Genomic DNA, 25,149 nt, shown 5'->3' with positions numbered 1-25,149 from the left:
AACACAATTGTAGTGGTATAAAAGATATTAGCAGATGTTAAAAGTCAGTTACCAGTCAGATGGAAGGCCTGGCTTGCGGGGAGGGCTGCCACATGGAAGGCTTGTGGTTCCCCCCTTGTTGGGTGACTTCTCCCACGTGATGGGTCTTCATGACCTCCCAGAGAAAAAAACACTAGGCCAGAGCTGCAGGAGCATTTAACCCCTCTGAGTTACCACTCCTGCTCCCTGGGCTGGACCTAAATCTCCACCCCTGGCCCCCATCAGCTATAAACTCTAGAAACTAAAATGGGTTATAATTCCTTAATGGATGCTCCTAGGGAGCCGGTTCTAGTGTCATCGGATCCAGCTGGGCACCTGCTATGCGTGGAGACCAAACGCAGAGGCCCTAGGGGTTTCCGAAAGGCTGTGTCTGGTATCTCCCCATCCCTATGCGCTAGACTGGGCTTGGAGCCAGGCTGACATTCCCAATTCTCTTGGGATCTCGAAAATCTGTTATGAATTCATAGTTTTTATGGTATAAATCGGTATAAAATGGTCCGACTTCAACTCCTAAAATATATAATAAATTGGGTACAATAGTTCAATGCAGTTTGTGGGGAATATTTTTTTCACAAGAATTTGGGAAAGTTATGAAATGTCTTATAAATGTCTGTCCTATTCCTGATCTAAGGGTCTAGACTTTTAGCTGAGTTGAATGTGTGCTACAGTAAATTTATCACTTAAACATGAGCCATGTGTGAGGGAGTCGGAGTTGAAGTCATGGAAATTGAGGAGTCGGAGTCGGAGGTTTGGCTTACCGACTCATCAGCCCTGCTAAGAAGGCAGGGTTGCTAGCATTCCTCCACAGTTTGCTGCTGCCACATCCAAAAAAAAATCGTTTCATGGCCGATTCAAATCTATTCTATATTCTACAATATTTCCCCTCTTAACTACAATTTGTGTACAGTGAGCTGTCATATTAGGGATAGCGTATTAGAGGAATCTAGTCAGGGACTATTGCCTTATACTTCTTGCTGCTGCAACCAATCCCCCCAAGAAAACAACAAAAAACGACTATTCTATTTCCTATCAGGGTTGCCCCCACCTTCAGCTGTTCCAACCTCCATCTCTAAAACGTCTTCAGTCGGAAGCTGGAAGCACCGCAGCACTGCCTCGGCCAAGTGGCAACAGGCTTTGCTGAAGCTAATCTGCTTAGGTGACAAACCTTACACCACCGCAGAATTGTTGAAAGGTCTAACAGACCAAACTGATCTGTGGCTATCATCCCTGAACCTACAGCCAGGCATAGCCGTGTGTGACGATGGCCAGAACCTGGTGAAGGCTCTGAAGCTTGGCAACCTTGCACACGTACAATGCCTGGCCCACGTGCTCAACTTAGTGGTTCAGCGGTTTCTCAAAACCTACCCTGATCAACTACAGCTTCCGCCAACCTGGCAGTGCTTCAGCAGCATTTGCAACTTCCAGCTCACCAACTGGTGTGCTATGTCACCACGCATTGGAACTCAACATTACATATTTTGGCAAGGCTTTGAGAGCAGCAGAGGGCAGTAGTTGAATACCAGCTACAACATGCTTGTCGGTATTCCGGTCAGCCTCCGCACATAAGAGCTAATGAGTAGGCATGGATGTCTGACATACGTGCCATTCTCCAAAACGTTGAGGACTTAATAAAGATGCTGAGTGGCGATGACACTATAATCAGCGTAACCATCCCACTTCTCTACTGAAACACTTGCTGCTCACAATTAAAGAGGAGGCTTTAACTGAACCGAACTGCAACCACCCCGCAAAAAAATCTATTCCCTATTAATACTGCTGTTACCTAGCACCTATTCCTATACTAAATGCAGCTATCTGCTGGAAATCAGTGTTGATTGTGGTCACATACATCTCTTCCACTGTCTATAACTTGATTGCTTTTTTACAAAAACTCACTGACCGATTCATGTTTTTTACTGTTATCTTCACTCAGAAATTAATGAAAGCATGCAAGGCTGCTTGCGTCCCTCCACAGTTTGGTGCTGCTACGTACTACAAAAAACTTTTCAGGGCCGATTAAAATCTATTTTACATTCTACAATATTTACTCTCTTATCTGCAATTCGTGTATGATGAGCTATTGCTCAAGGTATAGCACATTGCAGGCATCTAGTCAGGGATTGTTGCCTTATAGTCCGTGCTGCTGCAACCTAAAATAAAAAGAGAAAAAAATTATATTCCCTATTAATACCACTGTTAGCTGCATTGAGTATAGGGATAGGTGCTAGGTGGTATCATCTGCTGGAAATTAATGTTCATACTTCTCTTCCACAGTCCATAACTTGATTGATTTGTTCCATACACTCATTGACCGATTCATAATTTTTACAGTGATCTGTACTCAGAAATTCATCAAAGTTGACAGAAATTCATCAATGTTGACAAAAATTTATCAAAGATAAAAGAAATACATTGAAGTTGACAGAACTTTTTCAAATGTGTCAGAAATTAATCAGAGTTGACAGAAATTCATCAAAATTAACAAAATTTACTGATTTAATGTGTCATTCGCATTTTCTTTTCAGCATTGGTATGTAAGTGGCAGTGTTGGGAGACTTTACGCTACTGGAGCTGGAATTACCACTTCAGAACTCTCCAGTGCTTTGTTTTCTTCCATTCTGGGTGACTCTTGAAGTGTGTTCGGGGTCATTGTCCTGCTGTTAGATCCATGACCTAGGATGCAAACCCAGCTTTCTTACACTGGGCAATATATTGCGACTCAAAATCCTTTGGGAATATTCACATTTCATTATGCCTTGCACACAGTCAAGGCACCCAGTGCCTTTATTTGTAGTCCTCATTCTATTTACAGTAAACAGTTGAATGATGTGCTTTAACAAAAAGCTCTATCATGGTCTCCTCTGTCCACAAGACGCCTGCTGGGCCTCTAAAAATAGTGGGGACCACCTGCTGGCTCTGTATAACTTGTGAGGGCCGCCTGCTGGCCCTCTACATTTCAAACATTACAGTATTAATGCGAAGAAGAAAATTAGCAATATATGGCTATGCAAAGCATAGCTGGCTGCTGGCCCTACAAAAATGCTTAGAGAGGGCTGGCTGGTGGCCCTCTAAAAATGTTGACTTTCAGATTCCCTCCTTCATGAATGAAACAGGATGTGTCTGATCTTGTCTCACATACCATATGGTCAGATGAGGTATTAAAATGTTAAAATTACATTTACTGGTGAATGTATTTTTCACCGTTGAAAGCAATGCGAACGTGCAAAAACGCAGCAAAAAGACTACATGTGAACATAGCCCAAAGTGTGGAGGAGCATTTTTTTTCTCTTATTTATTTTGCCTTATATATAAGTCATTATCCTGGAAAGAATATTTCTTAATTTTTTTCCAGGAAAATCCATTTTATCTTTGTTTTTGTATGTTTTATTGTCAGTCCGTAAAAGTGGCGTAATACTCTGACAATATTGTTCCCAGAAACGACCTGAGATTCAGAGATGCTTCCAGGGGTCTTCCCCATGCTGTTCCCATGCCACTTCAGCGCTGTTTCCATCAATTTGACCAATTTTTTAGACCCCCTCCAGACCTCGGAAGGGGGAGTTCGCCGGATAAATGCTTGGGTTTCCCATTGACTTCCATTATACTCATTACTCGGGTCGAGCACCCGAGCATTACGATTTGCTTGACCCCAGTAACGAGTACCCGAGCATTTTAGTGCTCGCCCATCACTATTGATCATGTTTTGTAGGAGGGTTTATCTGAATCCATCTAAATGTTATCACTTTATATGCAAGAAACAATAAATGCCCTATTGCAGTTTTACCATGTGTGTACAGTGTCAGTTCTTCTACATGCCCTAATACAAAAATAGGAGTACCTTGGTGTCTCCAACCAAACCTGCTGATTATGATTACACAATTGTAATAACCTTACTCCATCAAATCCCGTTTTTTGCATCAAAGGTGTGACTTACCTGAATATAGTGTTAAAAACATTTATGAGGAGGATTAATTTCCTCCCGCAGGGAAAGGGGTGGGCAACCAAAGCATAGACAAATGACTGTATCTGGTCAGAGGCTGGCCACAAACCGTGATCTTGGACTAAATGGAAGGAAATGTTATCAAGCGGCTGCCTGTTACTAATACTATGGGTGTCACCAATAGGCTGTAAACCAGACACACTGCATCACACGTACCCGTGTGACCGGTGCCCTATGCAAGCCTCAACTGAGTGAATTTTTTACTAGACAACCATCACCTCCATGAATTGGTAGGTTTGTGAGTGGTTGCTAAATCAGTATTTTGCACCTGTGCCACCCCCACCTTTATCATGGCGTCTGTTGCATCCTGCTAGTGTATTGGTAATCTGACCTGGTGTTGGTAAGGGCTCTTTCACATGTCAGTGTGTCCAGTACGTGTGGTGACAGTTTCCACATGTACAGGAGACACTGACACATGCAGACGCATTCAAATCTATGGGTCTGCACACATACAGTACAGACCAAAAGTTTGGACACACCTTCTCATTTAAAGATTTTTCTGTATTTTCATGACTATGAAAATTGTACATTCACACTGAAGGCATCAAAACTATGAATTAACACATGTGGAATTATATACTTAACAAAAAAGTGTGAAACAACTGAAAATATGTCTTATATTCTAGGTTCTTCAAAGTAGCCACCTTTTGCTTTGATGACTGCTTTGCACACTCTTGGCATTCTCTTGATGAGCTTCAAGAGGTAGTCACTGGAAATGGTCTTCCAACAATCTTGAAGGAGTTCCCAGAGATACTTAGCACTTGTTGGCCCTTTTGCCTTCACTCTGCGGTCCAGCTCACCCCAAACAATCTCGATTGGGTTCAGGTCTGGTGACTGTGGAGGCCAGGTCATCTGGCGTAGCACCCCATCACTCTCCTTCTTGGTCAAATAGCCCTTACACAGCCTGGAGGTGTGTTTGGGGTCATTGTCCTGTTGAAAAATAAATGATGGTCCAACTAAACGCACACCGGATGGAATAGCATGCCGCTGCAAGATGCTGTGGTAGTCATGCTGGTTCAGTATGCCTTCAATTTTGAATAAATCCCCAACAGTGTCACCAGCAAAGCACCCCCACACCATCACACCTCCTCCTCCATGCTTCACGGTGGGAACCAGGCATGTAGAGTCCATCCGTTCACCTTTTCTGCGTCGCACAAATACACGGTGGTTGGAACCAAACATCTCAAATTTGGACTCATCAGACCAAAGCACAGATTTCCACTGGTCTAATGTCCATTCCTTGTGTTCTTTAGCCCAAACAAGTCTCTTCTGCTTGTTGCCTGTCCTTAGCAGTGGTTTCCTAGCAGCTATTTTACCATGAAGGCCTGCTGCACAAAGTCTCCTCTTAACAGTTGTTGTAGAGATGTGTCTGCTGCTAGAACTCTGTGTGGCATTGACCTGGTCTCTAATCTGAGCTGCTGTTAACCTGCGATTTCTGAGGCTGGTGACTCGGAAAAACTTATCCTCAGAAGCAGAGGTGACTCTTGGTCTTCCTTTCCTGGGGCGGTCCTCATGTGAGCCAGTTTCTTTGTAGCGCTTGATGGTTTTTGCAACTGCACTTGGGGACACATTCAAAGTTTGGCCAATTTTTCGGTCTGACTGACCTTCATTTCTTAAAGTAATGATGGCCACTCGATTTTCTTTAATTAGCTGCTTTTTTCTTGCCATAATACAAATTCTAACAGTCTATTCAGTAGGACTATCAGCTGTGTATCCACCTGACTTCTGCACAACACAACTGATGGTCCCAACCCCATTTATAAGGCAAGAAATCCCACTTATTAAACCTGACAGGGCACACCTGTGAAGTGAAGACCATTTCCGGTGACTACCTCTTGAAGCTCATCAAGAGAATGCCAAGAGTGTGCAAAGCAGTCATCAAAGCAAAAGGTGGCTACTTTGAAGAACCTAGAATATAAGACATATTTTCAGTTGTTTCACACTTTTTTGTTAAGTATATAATTCCACATGTGTTAATTCATAGTTTTGATGCCTTCAGTGTGAATGTACAATTTTCATAGTCATGAAAATACAGAAAAATCTTTAAATGAGAAGGTGTGTCCAAACTTTTGGTCTGTACTGTATCAGTGTGTTTCCACGAACCGTGGGTACGTGTGCTCCACACGTACACATGTCCGTTTTTACACGCTGCATGGTCCGCAAAATATCACATGCTGAACACATATGGATGATATAGAGATCGGAGGTTGTGGGTTGTAAGTAATCTCCTAGACAGGTTAACGATGCAACAATATTTTATTAATCACAGCCATGGTAATAAAGCATTTCCAGGTAAATGGCCAGAATACAGTTCTGTCAGTCCTCAAGTTCCCAATCTGGGTTCAGTAGTTCTACTGGCTTTATATTAGGCCATACTCACTGTCTCCCAACTTTTGGTTGGCCCATAGATTTCGTATCTCCAGCCAGTATAGTCTGTAGCCACAGTCCATGATCCTCTAGACGGCAGATAAAACTATGAAAGCACAGGTATCCAGTAGCAGCAGTCCTTTTAAGAAAGTTTAAATCCAAACGACATAATCCATAATGGCAACATGTTTATCCATTCATCCTTCCAAGTCCACAATCTCCATCCTCTTCCTTGAATCCTTCCACACAACTCTTAGACTAAAACATGTCTCTCCTCTACTTCCCTGGGGTCAGCCCCCTCCCAGCTCAGAAGTGCTGACACCCTTCCCCTTAAGCATTTACCGATCGCTAAAACAATGAAGAATATTCTAGAAGCCTTCATCTGAGACTGCCTGTAAGACCCCCTGTGGTGACGGCTCCACTGTGTCTCAATCTACACTCACCTAATGAGATTATTGGCTGTTGAAACAATGGACTCCTGAAATAAAGATGAGATTAGTGGAATGCTGGACATTTTACAAGTGAATCTTACATACTAACAAGTAAGCAGAACTATATAAAACATAACAAGCAAATCACTAATAACACACAATAATAATATTGATGAAAATGGTGATCCGTGCTGGAAAAGTATCATAGTCTTTAGTAAGTGGGCAGCTCCTCACAGATGACATCCATGTGTCATCAGTGTGACGTGTACCGGCGCCTGGGAATCAGTGCACAGTTAGCGCTGTTCCCAAGTGCCTGGTGCTGAACGATGCCCTCATCATTGTTCCTTGCTCGCGCTGTGATCAGCATGAGCAAGGGACAATGTTGGGAGTAGTAGTCTGCTTCCGCAGTGTCCGTGTGTAAAAATAAGAATAAAATAATAAAATCTTTATACTCACCTGTCCGGAGATGTACCCCGCTGTAATCCTCTGACGTCGAGGAGCCGGGGAGAATGAGCCGCTCCAGCGAACGGGGGCCCTGCACTGAGCTCAGCACAGAGCAGGGGCCCGCTCGCTGGAGCGGCTCATTCTCCCCGACATCAGCAGTCAGAGGATTACAGCGGGGGACATCTCCGGACAGGTGACTATAAGGATTTTATTATTTTATTCTTATTTTCCACATGGACACTGTGGGAGCAGACTACTACATTGTCGTGTGCTGATCACAGTGCAAGCAAGGGACAATGATGAGGGCAGCGTTCAGCACCCAGCGCTTGGGAGCATCACTAACTGTACACGGATTCCCGGGCGCCGGTACGTGTGCTCCTGATGCAGCACACGGTTGCCACACACGGACATGGATATCTCTGGTACCGGTTTTTCCTTTACCGGAAAAGTCAAGACATGTGAAACCAGGCTAAGGCTGTTTCTTTTTCTGTTACTAGAAGCCAGGAGCAGGCCATGCCACTTGATCTGTGACGTATCGTCCCAGAAGTGTGAAGGAGCACGAAGGAGCACTTCCACAGTCACAATGGATATCAGATACCGTCAGGATTAGGAACAGCACTATGAATTTTAGCTCAATAGTTTATGATGGTTTGTCTAGGAGAGTACTTTATCTCCCTGGAATACCCCTTTAAATGTTGGTGTTGTTCTGCAAGGTAAAAGAGCTAAGGGTTTAGAAGTGCCAGCCCTGCATCATCTTTATCCCAATGTGACATTTCTAGTTTTAGTCTGGGGTGACCCTTGTTCCAAATCAGATCTGTGAAATAGACATACAGTATTTATATTAAGTGAGAGTCAAATAGGGTCATTATGTATTATGTGCAGTAACTGTTTAACTAGGAACATTTTTATTAGGTTTAGCCACCTCACCAATAAAAACTGGTAATAGGACCTACTTATGCCAGTGCATTGTGAGCTCAGAAAGCGTTCCAAACCAATCTATCTGATGCCCCGTAACACAGCAACCCATATTTTATTCATATGCAAATTAGGCTCACAAAGGCCCTCGTGGAGGCATCAATGCACAGTCCTGGACAATTCCTACCTTCTCCCCACTGGCAGTGCCTTCCACTCCTTGATTTACAGTGGAGAGTAGAGGTGACATCTTATAGCAGAGCCTCTTTCTCCGCTTTCAGGTGAACTTGCAGCAGCCTGACTGTACCTGCCTCTAGTTTCTCCATCTTTTTCCTCTCTCCAAAGTCGTATATGTGTATATACGTAGCGTTATCTCCTCCCTCAGTAATGTGACAATATGTCAGTACTGAACACAGATTTTGGCTATGTTCAGTATTTGGTCAATATTTTATATCAGTGTTTGTAAACCAAAACCAGGAGTGGAACAATCAGAGAAGTATAATAGAAACACATCACCACTTCTGCATTCTTCACCTACTCTTGGGTTTGGCTTACAAACACTGATGTAAAATACTGACCAAATACTGAACGTGTGAACTTGACCTATATGTGAGAATTGAGGGAGAATGATCAGTCCTTGAGGAAAATAATCTGATTTCTCTGATAAGATATACTATAAAGTTTGTTATCTTAGGTTGTATTATTCATTTATGGATAGAAAAGTGCTTAGATGCCTTGGTTTCTACTGACTTCTGCATCTAAGTCGTTAAAGAAAAAGATGAAAAACTACTTTATTATTCATCATGTCCCAAAGTCCCATGCTCAGCACATATTCATCTCTCTCTCCCAGCTGAAGCGGATGTCTGCCCTTATGGAATACTGATGAGCTGCAGGCAAATAGCGGCTGCTCAGTGGTGGCAGCAGCACATTACACAGCAATGTCACGTCACTCTCTGGAGACAGTGGTGCTGACCTAGCTGGAATGGCGCTGCTGTGAGAGGCGAGTGCACACTAGTTTTATTGGAGTCCTGTAGTCGACAAGAACTTTAAAACTTTACCTCCTTGTCTGTAAAAACGCATCGTCTTACAACTCCAGCAAAATGGATGGGATTTATAGAATACTCATGCACACTGGGCTTTTCTGTCCATTTATCTTTCTGGAACGTTGAGTTTTTGGTTGTATTTGCAGTTTTCTCCATAGAATTGCATTAGATGCGGAAAATCCAAAGGATAAAAAATGCACGCGTATTTTGAGTGTGTGAACTTTGCAAAAATGCATTAAAAATGTAAGTAATCGACAAATGACTATATCACTATAGTGCTGTCAAAGCCAAATACATGGAAGTATGAGAAACAAAGCAGCTTTATTTATAACATGACACAAAAGAGACAAAAACCAAAGCAAAAAATGCAATAAAAATACGGCCCCTAATGGGTGCAGAAAATCTACAGCATCAAAAACTCACCAAATCCTCATTGTGAGCACAGAGCCTTAGGCTCCAGGCTCAGAATACCTTAGTCATGTACAGTGAGCCGGGGTGTATGCGCCCCAGCCTCACCAAGGTTATTCCGTACAATGTCTCCCATACACCAGACAAGAACGCCGCTCCTGCCCCCGGACATGACATGGTAGGCACCAGACCAGAGCGCCACTCCTGCCCCCGGACATGACATGGTAGGCACCAGACCAAACAAACAGGCAACCCCCGCATGTGTTGCGTCTGTCTACCACCGGAAAACATGCAGACGCAGGGAGGGAAACATATTAGACAAGCACGCCGAAGAGACTCGGATAAATCTGAGCATGCGCAGATAACACGTTATTGAGATTATTTTTTTTGCAGTTATTTTGTTGCATGGCTCCACCCCATGCACATAATGCATACACACGGTTCAGCCTCATACACACACAGATCCATCTCCGTTCGCCTCGTACATGCACGGCTCCGCTCGGTACGCCTCGTATGCGCGCGGCTCCGCTCCGTAGACCTCGTACACGCGCGGCTCCGCTCCGTACACCTCGTACACGCGCGGCTCCGCTCCGTACACCTCGTACACGCACTGCTCAGCTCCGTACACCTCGTACACGCGCGGCTCTGCTCCGTACACCTCGTACATGCGCGGCTCCGCTCCGTACACCTCGTACACGCGCGGCTCCGCTCCGTACGCCTCGTACACGCGCGGCTCCGCTCCGTACGCCTCGTACACGCGCGGCTCTGCTCCGTACACCTCCTACACGCGCGGCTCCGCTCCGTACACCTCCTACACGCGCGGCTCCGCTCCGTACAACCCGTACACACGCGGCTCCGCTCCGTAAACCTCGTACACACGCGGCTCCGCTCCGTAAACCTCGTACACACGCGGCTCCGCTCCGTACACCTCGTACACACGCGGCTCCGCTCCGTACACCTCGTACACACGCGGCTCCGCTCCGTACACCTCGTACACACGCGGCTCTGCTCCGTACACCTCGTACACACGCGGCTCCGCTCCGTACACCTCGTACACACGCGGCTCCGCTCCGTACACCTCGAACACACACGGCTCCGCTCCGTACACCTCGTACACGCGCGGCTCTGCTACATCCACACTGTAAACCCCTCCTGACCCCACACATAACCTTCACCTCATCCAGCACCATGACAACCAGCACAGCAGAGTCCTGCATCCACTGAGGCCCCTGATCATGTGACCCCTGACTCCTCCCCTCCTGTGACCTCATCACAGGTCCTGTGCGCACAGAACAGCCATATATGTGGTGGCGGCTCTGCAGGTGGAGGTATGTGGAGATCCCCCATTACTAAGAATTATAACGCTTTCCTCCCTCTCCTCTGATAGATACATACGACCCAACTATGAAACACCGGAAGTCAGGAAACACATATTGCCCCATAGTACAGCGCCCCCTGTCTGACACACACAGTATAATGTCCCCACAGTTCCCCCATCCCCCACACACACATTCTGATACTACAAGATGCCCCCAAAGTATGGTACCACCCACCCCACCGGCTAATAAATGCCCCCTCTCCCCATTCCTGATACAGAAGACCCCGGGACACAGCACCGACCTCCTGGATCAGTTTCCCAGGTCTGGAGATGTGGCCCCGGGCCGGGGGGCCGGTGCTATAGATGTATGAGGAAGACAAAATGGGGAGTAGGGGGAAAAGCGCAGTGCTTGTGTGAGCCTGTAAGGAGATGTATTATGCACACAGGTATGTGGGCCGGACCATACAAAGAATGCAGGCCCGCCTTAATAAACATCGCTCTAATATTAAAAATGGGTATGTGCAGCATAGTGTTTCCAAGCACTTTCTGACTGTCCATCAGAAAGATCCCAGTAGCTTGAGGCTCATGATTTTAGAGCAAGTTCCTGTTAATACAATAAATCGGCTTAATTATCTTATGAAGAAAGAGAATTTTTGGATTTTTAAATTGGGTGCATTATATCCGGAAGGATTGAATTTAGCGATTGATAATGTATGTAGATGAATTATTAATATTTTTGATGAAGAACTGGTGTAGGTGCAGATCTTCATGGATATGTCTTATTAATTTTTATGTAATGTGTTAATTTATTTTATTCATATATGCATTTTATATGTATGTATTTTTTTAAAGCATTGCCGCCAGTACCTACATCTTACATCTTCTCAGTAAGTTTGTGATGTGTGGTTATTGGCCCGCAATGCCTTTTTAAGTTCTCCTTGTCATAAAATTGCAATTGTTTTTTTGTGAATGGTGACTGAGGGGTTAAGTACCAAGGTTCACTTGGTACCTCCCATTTAGTTCCTCTGTTTTATGTAGAAAAGTGCCTGTCTCTGTCATTTCCCCATAACTCCACCTGATGAAGGCAGCAGATCGCTGCAGAAACGCGTTGTGGGCATCATAACTTCAATAAAGAGGTTTGTTTTTATCCAACTTGAGCACCTTATCCAGTGTCTGGCGCCCCACTGACCACTTCATTTTGCACATAGATGTATGAGGGGCTGTTATCTGTGGTAGGAGCTGTACATTGTAATGGAGACATTCTGGGGACAGATTATCCCAGAAATAGAACTTGTTAGTTCTTTACACAATGTCGCTGGATTTTAGCTTTTTCTTCACCTTATATTCTTAATGACGCTGTTCTAGGACCCCATTGTTCGTCCCCGGCTGTCATGGCGATATATTGGGGTGTGTTGATGGGAACAGGCCTCCCCCTCTGTCTCCTCCGATCACATAACAAATAATCACAGTTGAGTCCTCAGTAGTTGATGCCTTTAATGACTGAAAATATGGGAACAAATCGTCGCTCTCCAGACTCCTCCGGTCTCTTCATCACTTTATATTATATTATATTTGTTGTTGACTTCTTTTCAGTCGCCATTAAAAGGTATCAACCAGTGAGGACTCTCAGCTATGGTGATTTTCTATCTACTAGATAACACGGTACAAAGATAGATTTTTCCTGTGAGATAAGATGGAGGAGGCTTTATCTATCTCTTTCTGCCCCAGATAAAGGATCCTGTATTTCAGGTAACTCAGATATGGAGGATGCCTTCTCTCTGTTTTCATGTGTCTACATATGCTTACTCAGAGTAGCCATCTCCATATATAACTAACAAATAAAGTAGCACTCTGCAACGCTAAGTATGCAAACATTTTTAGTAAGCACCTGTTCACACTAGTTTTCTGTTTTGGAAGTGGCAGTCAGGTTTTTTTGTTTATATGCATAGGCCTTCTGACTGAGCACTCCGCATCTAAACCACAGGCAGTTTTAATTACAGCAGGTTTTTACCCTCCCAGACGCAAGCAGACTTTTGTCTCTAAGAGAGGATTTACATTGGTAGGTTCCTGGTAACAAGAAACGCCCTATTGTGGCTACCAAGTACATATGAATTGGCCAATTTATGCGTTAAGATTTCTCAATGATTTCTTTTTTCTTGAGCTGTAATGCAGTTCAAATTTCATATATTTCATGTTTGCATACTTTGCTTTACAGAGTGCTACTTGATATATTGGTGTATGGCACAGAACTTCTAATCATTGTTGCATTGCTGGTTCATCCTCTAATTGTAGATCTGTCCTAATTTCTGCAGTGATCTCCTCCACCAGAAGGTTCAGTCCATAAGACGTTTCTGTATTTAACCCATTTATTTTTTTCTTGTATATAAATCTTATCATTACATTTACTTGTCTTTTCTTTAAACAGTGTAATTTATTTTTTTATATATTAAATCTAATGTTTAATACGTTTGTTCCTTGCTGTTCTAAACGTACGCACATCAAAGAGGAAAAGTATAGCTTGGTCTTTTACCCAGTGTATGCCAAAGTGCAAGAAGTATCTATCTGGTGCCTTGAAAAGTTAGCTGTGTGTGTGCGCTAGTGTGCCACCTGGGGCAGGCATCTTGATGGCCCATCAAAATGGCGAGTGGTGGCTGCGGGAAGTGTGGTGTGGATGTGTAAGGTGAATGTGGGGTGCGCTTAGCTCATTTTCAGCCTGTTGTGGTAGTTGAATGGACAAGTGATTGTGAGAAATGAAGTCCCCCTTTATAGTCACATCCAAGTCACGAGTGCAGCAAATGGCTGATGTTTATGACATTCCAGTTTATACGATCAGAGAATACAACATCTACACGTTCTATCTCCTCATATGTTCTCCTTGTTATCTCTTGTAATTGTGTTATTACATGGGATCTTTATGATGTAACATCGTCAGCTCCCCATTTAGGTCCCTACAGTATCAGATCCTATCAGTGGAAATCTTCTGTATAAGAGAATTTTCCTGATTGATCTGTCAAGGATGCATATGGACAAGGAGAAGATGGTGGAAAGGATATTACACCTTACCCTAGAGATCCTCTTCCGGATTACTGGAGAGGTGAGAGATTCTGATGACGTCACATTACATCATTCTTATCTATGCGAATAACAGATGGAGAGAACCGGAGAGGTGAGGACTCTGGAAATCTCTGTGGTGAAATTTATTAATGTGTCTCTCCATAACCAGGATTACACAGTAGTGAAGAAGACCACTAGTGAGCGCTGTGAGGCCCCTGTGCCTGAGGGATGGGGAAGACACCTAAGCCCAATCACGGGACCCCCACCTCACTCCCTGATACATGAGGACATCAATAACCAGAAGATCTTAGAACTCACCTACAAGATGATTGAGCTGCTGACTGTAGAGGTGACACTGCTGGGAATGCTGGGACATTATACAGTATTGCTATGACGGGATCAGGGGGGATGACGGTATCATTGTATGTGTCAGGTTCCTATAAGGTGTCAGGATGTCGCCGTCTATTTGTCCTTAGAGGAGTGGAAGTATTTAGAAGGACACAAAGATCTGTACAAGGATGTCATGATGGAGGTTCCCCAGCCCCTCACACCACCAGGTAATAGACAGGACTAAATACACATGGCCTATAATTATCTGTATGTAAAGAATGAAGTCAATCCCTGTATGTGTTTCCTCCAGTTCTATCCAGTAAGAGGACAACACCAGAGAGATGTCCCCATCCTCTTCTTCCACTGGACTGTAAACAAGAAAATCCCAATGTTCCTCAGGATCATCAGGTAGATGGAGAGAAGGTGTCATGAGATCTCCTCTATGATGTGTAAACGGCTGTGAAGGTCTTGTGCTCAGTCATGTTTTATCCACCAGTATTATATGTTTTATACGTGTGTAATGAGAACGGTGGAGATGGCAGGATTAGTGCTGATCATAGATGTGACTTCTCCATCTGTCTGTGACTTTTACAATATTTGTTTCAGGGTGAAGATCTGATCCATATTAATACTACAGAGACTTGTGTGAGGGATGATGAGCGGTGTAAAGAGGAAATTCCTACATATGACTACCCAGGTGAGTAGTAACCACTAAATGCAGAGAAGTCACATAGTTGTAGAGGTTGAGACAATTGTAATTGCTTGAATCTACAATTCCCAGTATTTCCTTAACAATGGTAAGGAAATGCTGGGAGTTGTTGTTACCAGCCATCATCAGACTTCAGGCCATACAGGATTCACAGTACTGATGAGACACAGGTAGGATCACAAACATTTACATCCAGGTACCTTATAGGTGACATTTTCTCTGATTCAAGTTGTTCCTATCCCTTTTGTCTCAATGTAGTACAGATGCTATGATGAGATTTCACACCCAGAGCTTGTCTTTGCAGACTTCCTTCTTCTCCGTCTTCGGCAGCACTTCTCAACACGATGCCCTTAGATATAACAGTATCATTATACTACCCCATAGATGTAAATATCGCCCATGCATGTGTGTGAATATCTAATTTTCCACTCACTGTGTTTCCTGTACAAAATTTCCTCCCTCTCTGCCCCTCTCCATAATTTCCCCCACACTTCACTACTCACTAATGTTGCTCTCTCAATAATATACCCCACACTTCACCTTTCCATAATCTCCCCCACACACTGCGACTCCACATTGTCTGACCCACATTGCTTTTCTCCGTAATATCTCCCCCACACTGCTCCTCTCCATAATGTCCTCGCATACTGCTTTTCTCCCTAATGTCCCCACCCCCCAAAACTGCACTTTTCTATGGTATCTACCCACACTGCCTTTCTGCATAAAGTCACCATACACTATTATGCCCCCTTTCACAAACTCCCCAATAGCCCCATAATGTCTGCCATAGCCATTTAATGTCTCCCATAGTGTAACCTGTTGCTCCATAACGTCCCTGGAAAGTAACACGAAACAAACATATTTCATCTTTGGCTCATCCTGGTGTGTTAACCGATGCCCGCCATGTCCTCGACACCTCTGTGACTTGCACCAGCAGCAGTGTAATGAGGTCAGTAGCATGCTGACCTCATCAAGTCAGGGCAGGGGTTGATGAGCACTGCGCTACCCCTGTTCCAGCACCACAGTTTCAAATGTCTAAGACGCGAATATATTTGAATATACTATAGGAAGAAGGGAGCGGTGTCTCCCGGTCATCTCCGCAGCCTACACAATAAACTTTGGCATTCCGTATGTGGCCCTGGGACCATATTTTGTGCAGGCCTGCTCTAATTATTGCAGAGATATCGCAGTTTTTGTCTACACTAGTTACACAAAATAACCTGTTAATAGCTTTCTGCCATAGCCACTTTCAAATCTGACATGTTCCTTTATGTTGGAAATAACTTTAAAATTTACCAAACCCACCTTCTTTCCTAACTTTAAAATGCTTAACCTGATCTAAGATTGTTTTTTTGTGTCAATGACACATTGTACTTTTAGTTAGTGGTAATTTTGTGAGTTTCTTTATGAAAAAATCTGAAATTTGCCAAAAAGTTTGAAGAATTTGAAAAGTTCAAACATTGATTTTGTATGCCCTTAAAAGAAATAGTAATACCACACAAAACATCTAATTTATGGCATATACTGTATTTCTTCTTTACATCAGTAGAATTTTTCAAACATTCTTTTATATTATTACGACTTCAAAAAGCTTAAAGGTAACCTGTCAGCAGGATTTTGCTAAGTAAACTACAGGCATTGTTATGCTGGGGCTGTTGCACTGATTAAAATGATATCTAGGGTGAAGAAATCAGTCTTGTGGTTTATGTGTAATTTAGAAGTTTTCAGTTAATGAGATTCTCGTGCTCCAGATCAGCAACATAAGACTCAAAGCTCAAGTATGTTCCTCATCATACAGACAGACACAGACTGTCTCTCTCTCGGTCTTATACATTAACCACTCATACCTACACAGCCCCCTCCAGAGACCCTGCCACAGCAGCACAGAGTATGTCAGCGACTCTATCACAGCATCTCTCTCTCTGTCTGTTTCTGTGTATCTGTCTGTGTCTCTGTCTCTCTCTGTGTATCTGTCACTGTGTATCTCTCTCTCTTTGACTGTCTCAGACATGGGTCGCTGATGTACTCTGTGGCGGAGTAGCTGACGTAGTCTGTGGCGGAGTAGCTGACGTAGTCTGTGCCGCTGTGGCGGAGTAGCTGACGTAGTCTGTGCCGCTGTGGCGGAGTAGCTGACGTAGTCAGTGCCGCTGTGGCGGAGTAGTTGACGCAGTCTGTGCCGCTGTGGCGGAGTAGTTGACGCAGTCTGTGCCGCTGTGGCGGAGTAGTTGACGCAGTCTGTGCCGCTGTGGCGGAGTAGCTGACGCAGTCTGTGGCGGAGTAGCTGACGTAGTCTGTGCCGCTGTGGCGGAGTAGCTGACGTAGTCTGTGCCGCTGTGGCGGAGTAGCTGACGTAGTCTGTGCCGCTGTGGCGGAGTAGCTGACGTAGTCTGTGCCGCTGTGGCGGAGTAGCTGACGTAGTCTGTGCCGCTGTGGCGGAGTAGCTGACGTAGTCTGTGCCGCTGTGGCGGAGTCGCTGACGTAGTCTGTGGCGGAGTCGCTGACGTAGTCTGTGCCGCTGTGGCAAGGTCTCTGGAGGGGGCTGTGTAAGTATGAGTGGTTGATGTATAAGACAGAGAGAGAGACAGTGTAATGCACACGCCCGGGCTGAGTGGCGTGTGCGTGTGTATGTAGTGATTCCACTGTGCCATGAACCGGAGAGTGCCTGGAGGGGCGTAACTAAGTATCTGCCCGATCCGACCAAGGTCGCACGACGGCATACGACGCCAGTGCACCAGGGAGGAACCGGGCAGAGGGACCAGGTGCTACTCCAGGTCAGACCCCATACACGGCTGTTGACCCACACAGCGGAATACTGGAACAGGCAGGTTAGGCTGGCACACCAACTGGTGAGTATAGGCAGACACAGCTGGAATACAGACGGGTGGATGCTGGTAAGCACGACTGGTATGCAGGCAGGGAGGTACTGGCAGGTACGACAGGTTGGAGCACCGAGTGGATAGGACCCAGTACAGACTGGGACTCAGGAACAGAACCGCAGACGCGGTGGACAAACAGCAGAGTGAGGCCGCCCAGAGCGGCGAGCAAGAGCTGAACAAGACGAGACCGCCTGGAGCGGTGAGCGAGAGAAGAGCAGGACAGGGCTGCTTGGAGCGGTGAGCGAGAGAGGAGCAGGACGAGACTGCCGGAGCAGCGAGCAAAGGGTCAGAGCAGAGCGAGACTGCCGGAGCAGCGAGCAAAGGGTCAGAGCAGAGCGAGACTGCCGGAGCAGCGAGCAAAGGGTCAGAGCGGAGCGAGACTGCCAGAGCAGCGAGCAAAGGGTCAGAGCGGAGCGAGACTGCCGGAGCAGCGAGCAAAGGGACAGAGCGGAGCGAGACTGCCGGAGCAGCGAGCAAAGGGTCAGAGCGGAGCGAGACTGCCGGAGCAGTGAGCAAAGGGTCAGAGCGGAGCGAGACTGCCGGAGCAGTGAGCAAAGGGTCAGAGCGGAGCGAGACTGCCGGAGCAGTGAGCAAAGGGTCAGAGCGGAGCGAGACTGCCGGAGCAGTGAGCAAAGGGTCAGAGCGGAGCAGGACTGCCGGAGCAGTGAGCAAGGCAGAGCAGGCTACAGCCGCCGGAGCGGTGAGCAAGGCAGAGCAGGCAAGAACTGCCGGAGCGGTGAGCAAGGCAGAGCAGGGGGGACAGGGCTCTGTTCACACGGAACAGACAGGAAAGGAAAGGCAGAACCTGATACCCACAGGGTACTTGCAGTGAAGTAGCGAGTGGACCACAAACTCACAAACGGAAGTACAGTGACAACGAGCAGGAGTTAGGTACGAGTTCAGACTCTGCAGAAAAAGGGAAGGTATGGACATAGAGAGAAACAGGCTAGGAGAGTATTCAGACAAGAACAGACACAGCTGCAAGATACAGGAGCGGGTCTAGGTATGCGGCCCCTAGAAGGCGGAACGAACAGGCTAGGAGCCTGTTCAGGCAGGAACAGGCAAGATACAGGAACGGGTCTAGGTATGCTGCCCCTAGAAGGCGGAAAGAACAGGCTAGGAGCGTGTACACACAGGCCTGGAAATACAGCCTCCAGGATAGGCAGAAGACAACAGGCTAGAAGATAATACAGACAGGACACAGTTCAGACACGGGAACTGATACCGAAGGCAGGAAACCTAAACGGGACCTGGCATATCAGTGACCAGAAGCCAACTGACAGAACACAATGCTCAGGCAGGGTTTCTTGGGAGGAGCTGGGTTAAATACCAGGTGACAGACAGCAATAGGCTGAGGACGCACAAGGGGTGTGTCTGCAGCAGGTACAAGAAACAGGAAGTGATCGGGCGCCGCCCTTAAGCAGCAGAAACAGAGGCAAGCAGACAGCATGGAGGGAAGCCAGGCTAGCAGACTGGACTGGAGATCAAGTGCACGCTCTTGCACAGTGGGAGATGGACCACTATGCAAGGACGCCGCCAGGTATGTTACAGACAGTCTGTCTCGGGGCGGGCCTGTGGGCAGGTCTTATGTTGCTGATCTGGCCTAGAGCACACGATAAGACCCTGCCTACAGTCCTGCCCCGGAGCACGAGAATCTCATTAACTGAAAACTTCTAGCACTGATTACACAAGAATCACAAGACGGATTTCTTCACCCCATGTATCATTTTAATCAGTGTAACAGCCCCTACATGACAATGCCTGTAGTTTACTTAGCAAAATCCTGCTGACAGGTTCCCTTTAAACAACCAATTATTATATGTTCAAGGAAATTTACAAAACCTATTTTTTGGGGGAGCAAATTACTTTTGGAGTTACTTGGATGGCCTATATTTTAGAAAATTGTACTCCTCAGTATCAGAAACCACATTGGAAGCTGCTGCCAAGGATAATAAAATAATGGGATGCATTAACCCCTTCACAACCTATGACGTATAGGTACATCATAGGTCGTGCCCCGGTATTCGATGCGGACTCCAGTGCTGAGCCCGCATCTTTCTCAACACATGACAGCTGATTTGATCAGCTGTCATGTGCCCCTAACAGCCGTGGGTGGAATCGTGATTCATCCGCAGCTGTTAACATGTTAAATTCTCCTGTCAATCTGTGACAGTGGCATTTAACATGATCGCTTTGGAAGCGTGTCACAAGTGCAGACCTCCGATTGTCATGCTAACCCATCGGCGCCCCGCGATCTTGTGACAGGTGCACCGATGGGTTGGCATGACAATCGGAGGTCTGCACCTGATCATATGCTCTCAGCTTCAAGTCTCCTAAGGAGACTATTGAAGCAGGTAAAAGTAGAAAAAAATGTTTTTAAAAATTTGAATATGAAAGTTCAAATCGCTCTATTTTTGCCCCATTCAAAATAAAATAAAAAAATACACACATTTGGCATCGCTGTGTTCAGAAACGTTCGATCTATCAAAATTACAATGCCAGGCAATCAAAATATCGTATCGTATCAAAATGGTATCCATAAAAATGTCAGCTCGGCGAGCAAAACATAAAAGCAGCCCCAGATCCTGAACCTATACATGTTTGGTATCTGCAAACTCATAATGACCTGAAGAATCATAATGGCAGGTCAGTTTTAGCATTTAGTGAACATGGTAAAAAAAAAAAAAAAAAGTGGAATTGCACTTTTTTTGCAATTTCACCGTACTTGGAATTTTTTTCCATTTTTTCAGTACACTATATGGAAAAATCAATGGTGTCATTCAAAAGTACAACTTGTCCTCAAAAATTAAGCCCTCACTGCCATATTGACGTAGAAATTAAAACGTCATGGCTCTGGGAAGAAGGGGAGTAGAAAACGAAATCCCAAGGTCGTGAAGGGGTTAGAAGAGGCATAGATGCTCATGACGAGAACATAGTTCATGGCTCTGGGAAGAAAGGGAGTAGAAAACGAAATCCCAAGGTCATGAAGGGGTTAGAAGAGGCATAGATGCTCATGACGAGAACATAGTTTTGACTCTATACAAGTCACTAGTGCGACCACACTTAGAATTCTGCAGACAATTTTGGTCTCCGGGGTATAAGGATGACATGGCTGAACTACAGAGGGTACAGAGAAGAGCGACCAAGGTTATTAAGAGAATGTGTGGACTACAATACCAAGACTGGTTAATAAACTGGGGTGTTATTCAGTTTGGAAAAACAAAGGCTTAGGGACGATCTTATTATAATGTACAGAGCTCTTTCTAATGATCTTTTTACACCTAAATCTACAACTGGGACAAGGGAGCATCCTTTACGTCTAGAGGAAAGCAGGTGTAATCATAATCAGATGCAGATTCTTTACTGTAAGAGCAGTGAGACTAAGGACTCACTCTTCAAGCTCAGTTTGTTTATTTAAATGTCAATTTATTATGCCATGCATCTGCTTTTCCTTTTTTCCCCTCTTTCTTTGTGTGCATATATTTGTGTTTCTTCATATACCTTGCCATATCATGCCTGAGGAAGGGACCTAAGTTGTCCCAAAAGCTTGCCGTGTAACATCATTTATTTTATTTTTGTTAGCCATTAAAAGGTATCATAACTACAAGATTATCTTGTTTTTCTCATATGGAACTCTCTGACACATGATGTTGTAATGGTTGATTCACTACTAAAATTCAAGGGTCTGGATGCCTTTATTGAAAAACATAATATTAATTTATGGGCTCTAGATTCTGTGATGGGACGTTGATCCAAGGAACTAGTCTGATTGCTGTATGTGGAGTTGTGAACTAATTTTTCCCTTAATATGGAGCCATTAGTGTCTGCCCCATTGGATTTTTGCCTTCCTCTGGATCAACATGTTAGGATATAGGTTGAGCTTGATGCACTTAAGTCTACTTTTAACCTTAAAACTATGTTGCATTCTGGAAATGTAACTTTTTAGGTGTATCACAATAGTTAACAAACATTGGAATTCAAAAATGTAAAAAAAAATCACTAAATCGTTGATGAAACTTTTGCAACTTCTGAATCAGACAATATCATACTGTTTGGGCATGTGACTGGGCTCAGAAGGAAAGGAGCGCAATTTGGTTATGGGAATTCAGATTTTGCTGGAATAGTTTGTGGGCACCATTTTCAGATTACCTACGGTGCCAGAATGATGGAAAAACAAAACCGTAGAAAACCGCATAAAGTGACTGTATTACCCTCATAGAATTCATCTTTAGGAGTAGTGACTATTTTGACTCTATTGGAAACTAGCACACAATGGATGCTGGAGAGCGAAAATTGCATATATGCCACTTTAATGACCAATAAGTGGTGCCCAGCTTGTGGTCGTGGAGAAACAACCGCCATAATTTTTTAAGTGGCTTCTTCCTGCTACAGCAATGCTAAAAATGTGGATGTTAACAGTATTTGGGCACACAGCGAGGGTACTATTTGGCTTTGGAAGCACAGATTTTGGTAGATTGGTTCATGGAAGCCATGTTGCTTTTCAAGATCTACTGTTAAATTGTTAACTGTTTTTGTCTTGGTAAATCATTTAATTTTGCTACATAACTTGCAATTTCTTTGGGTATTTTAGAAATGTTAGAAAAATATAATTCAGCATAATGTATTCAAAAATAATCTTTTTTTTTTCTTAACAGGTTCCTACACCAAGAGATCAGAGGGAAAAGTGACATCTTCAATTTTTATATCAGATGACCTCGATATCACTCAAGATATAATTGACGTCTGTGCCACTATTCCTGAAGTACCATCATCCTTTCACAGCAAAAATCTATTATCTGATCCTTTTAAACAAGTCCTATCTTCTGATTCATTCCAGACGATTAAGAAAAATAAAAGTCACAACAGAGGCGGTAAAAATCTAACTGCTCTTACAGTAAAGGAGCCATTTTCAAGTGTAGAATGTGAAAAAAGTTTGTCCCTCAAAACGTCTTTTGTTACACATCCAAAAATTCACATAGAGGAGAAAAGATTTTCCTCTTCAGAATGTGAGAAATATTTTAACTCGAAATTAGAGCTTATTAGACCAAAAAGAGTTTACGCAAGGGAGAAGCCATATTTATGTTCAGAATGTGAGAAACAGTTTAAAAATAAATCACATCTTATTAGACATCAGAAAAGTCACACAGGGAAGAAGCCATTTTCATGTTCAGAGTGTGGTAAGTGTTTTGCAGAAAAATCATATCTTGTTACTCATCAAAGAATTCACACAGGGGAGAAACCATATTTGTGTTTGGAATGTGGGAAAGGTTTTACCAAGAAATCACATCTTGTTACACATCAGAAAATTCACACAGGAAAGAAGCCATTTTCATGTTCAGAATGTGGGAAATGTTTTAACCAGAAATCACATCTTTTTACACATCAGAGAACTCACACAGGTGAAAAGCCATTTTCATGTTTAGAATGTGAGAAATATTTTGCAGATAAATCAACTCTTATTAAACATCAGAGAACTCACACAGGTGAGAAGCCATTTCCATGTTCAGAATGTGGGAAATGTTTTAACGATAGATCAAATCTTGTTACACATGAGAGAACTCACACAGGGGAGAAGCCATTTTCATGTTTAGAATGTGGGAAATGTTTTACAGTTAGATCACATCTTGTTGCACATCAGAGAACTCACACAGGAGAGAATCCATTTTCATGTGCAGAATGCGGGAAACATTTTAACCAGAAATCACAACTTGTTACACATCAGAGAACTCACACAGGGGAGAAGCCATTTTCATGTTCAGAATGTGGGAAATGTTTTACAGTTAGATCACAACTTGTTACACATCAGAGAACTCACACAGGAGAGAAGCCATTTTCATGTTCAGAATGTGGGAAACATTTTAACCAGAATTCACATCTTGTTACACATCAGAGAACTCACACAGGGGAGAAGCCATTTTCATGTTTCATGTGAGAAATGTTTTACCAACAAATGGAGTCTTACTAAACATCAAATATCTCACAAAGGGAGAAGCCATTATATCTAGAAGGTGGGAAATGTTCTACTTGAAAATCATATTTTGTTGACCACAAAGGAAAATTCACACAGGTATAAACCATATATTTTTGACAAACTGTACAAGAAAACAGATAAGAGAGTCAAAGTAACGACAAAGAAGTAAGTAAGAAAGTAAGTTAGAACTTATATTTGAATTAAAACATATGAAGTTATTCATATACATCTGTTATCTAAAAATCTAATTAAATGCAATATTCATTTGAATACTTCAGTTACATATTTATATATTCACTATATGGACAAGATTATTGCAACACCTCCCCTTAAACTTCCCAAAAAATACCCAATATTTCCTCCTCCCTCTTCTAACTCCCAATCTCAGCGATCTGCCATTCATCAGTCTCTTTCAATCCACAATCTCCGTGTGTGAACAAAATCTTTAACTTTTCTATACTGCAATAATAAACATGTTCATATTGCAAATTATCATTTACATGTACGATCCATTCCTTCTTTGTTGGAACATCTGATGTTATCCATTCCAATTAAATAAAATGTCTCCCTCTCCCCAACTCCCTTATCTAAATTTGTAATGCTGGGGTAAGATTATATATTCAGAGATCTCATGTATGGAAATTATAGGGCTACTGCAACATCGCATATTTTATACAGAAGAATAGCGCTATCTCCATAGTTCTATATAATGATATATAGATCAGACAAGGTCCTCGTATTTAGGCAGTTTCTATTTTTCTAAAATGCTCTGTATATCAATAAGATCAGTGAGTCTCATTATACCGAGTAGAGAAGCTCCAGGGACAAAGACCCCGTCTTGTACTAACATGCTGGAGGCCAGGCCTGAAGTATCCAGCCACGGTGCCAACTTCTCTCGGTTTTGGTTCTAGTGTTTCTTTTAGAATAAATCACTTTCTCATAAAGTCCTGTAGTAATGACTTTGTTAATCACATATTGTAGGATAGTTTGTCTGAATCCATCTGAATGTTATTCATTTATATGCAAGAAATGTCCTACCACTGTTTTACCATGTGTGTCCAGTGTCAGTTCTTCTACATTCCATAATAAAAAAATACTGCGGTGTCTTTAACCAAATGTTCTAATTATGATTACCCAATTGTAATAACTTTACTACATGAAATCCCATTTTTCCTATCACCAATGACAGCACCTACAACGAGAGAGGGGATCCGCCCTTCCAGGACAGGAAACCTACAGAATAAAAGGGC

General features: G+C 43.8%; 1 protein-coding gene across 1 annotated transcript in view; it reads left to right on the top strand.

Annotated features, from left to right (window-relative positions):
- LOC141271896 (uncharacterized) overlaps nucleotides 1-24,477 on the top strand; it is a 35,345-nt gene extending 10,868 nt beyond the window's left edge. Inside the window, exon 7 of the mRNA XM_073682113.1 lies at nucleotides 23,028-24,477. Coding sequence (XP_073538214.1) covers nucleotides 23,028-23,860 — 833 coding nt within the window. The 3' untranslated portion in view covers nucleotides 23,861-24,477. The remainder of the gene's footprint in view (nucleotides 1-23,027) is intronic.
- The last annotated feature ends 672 nt before the right edge of the window (nucleotides 24,478-25,149 follow it).

The sequence above is a fragment of the Phyllobates terribilis genome, unplaced genomic scaffold (assembly GCF_046119375.1).
Source record: "Phyllobates terribilis strain yellow unplaced genomic scaffold, ASM4611937v1 Scaffold_5__5_contigs__length_657084704, whole genome shotgun sequence".
NCBI lineage: Eukaryota > Metazoa > Chordata > Amphibia > Anura > Dendrobatidae > Phyllobates > Phyllobates terribilis.
Note: the sequence above shows the minus strand (reverse complement) of the source record. Positions and strands in the feature narration are given on the sequence as shown.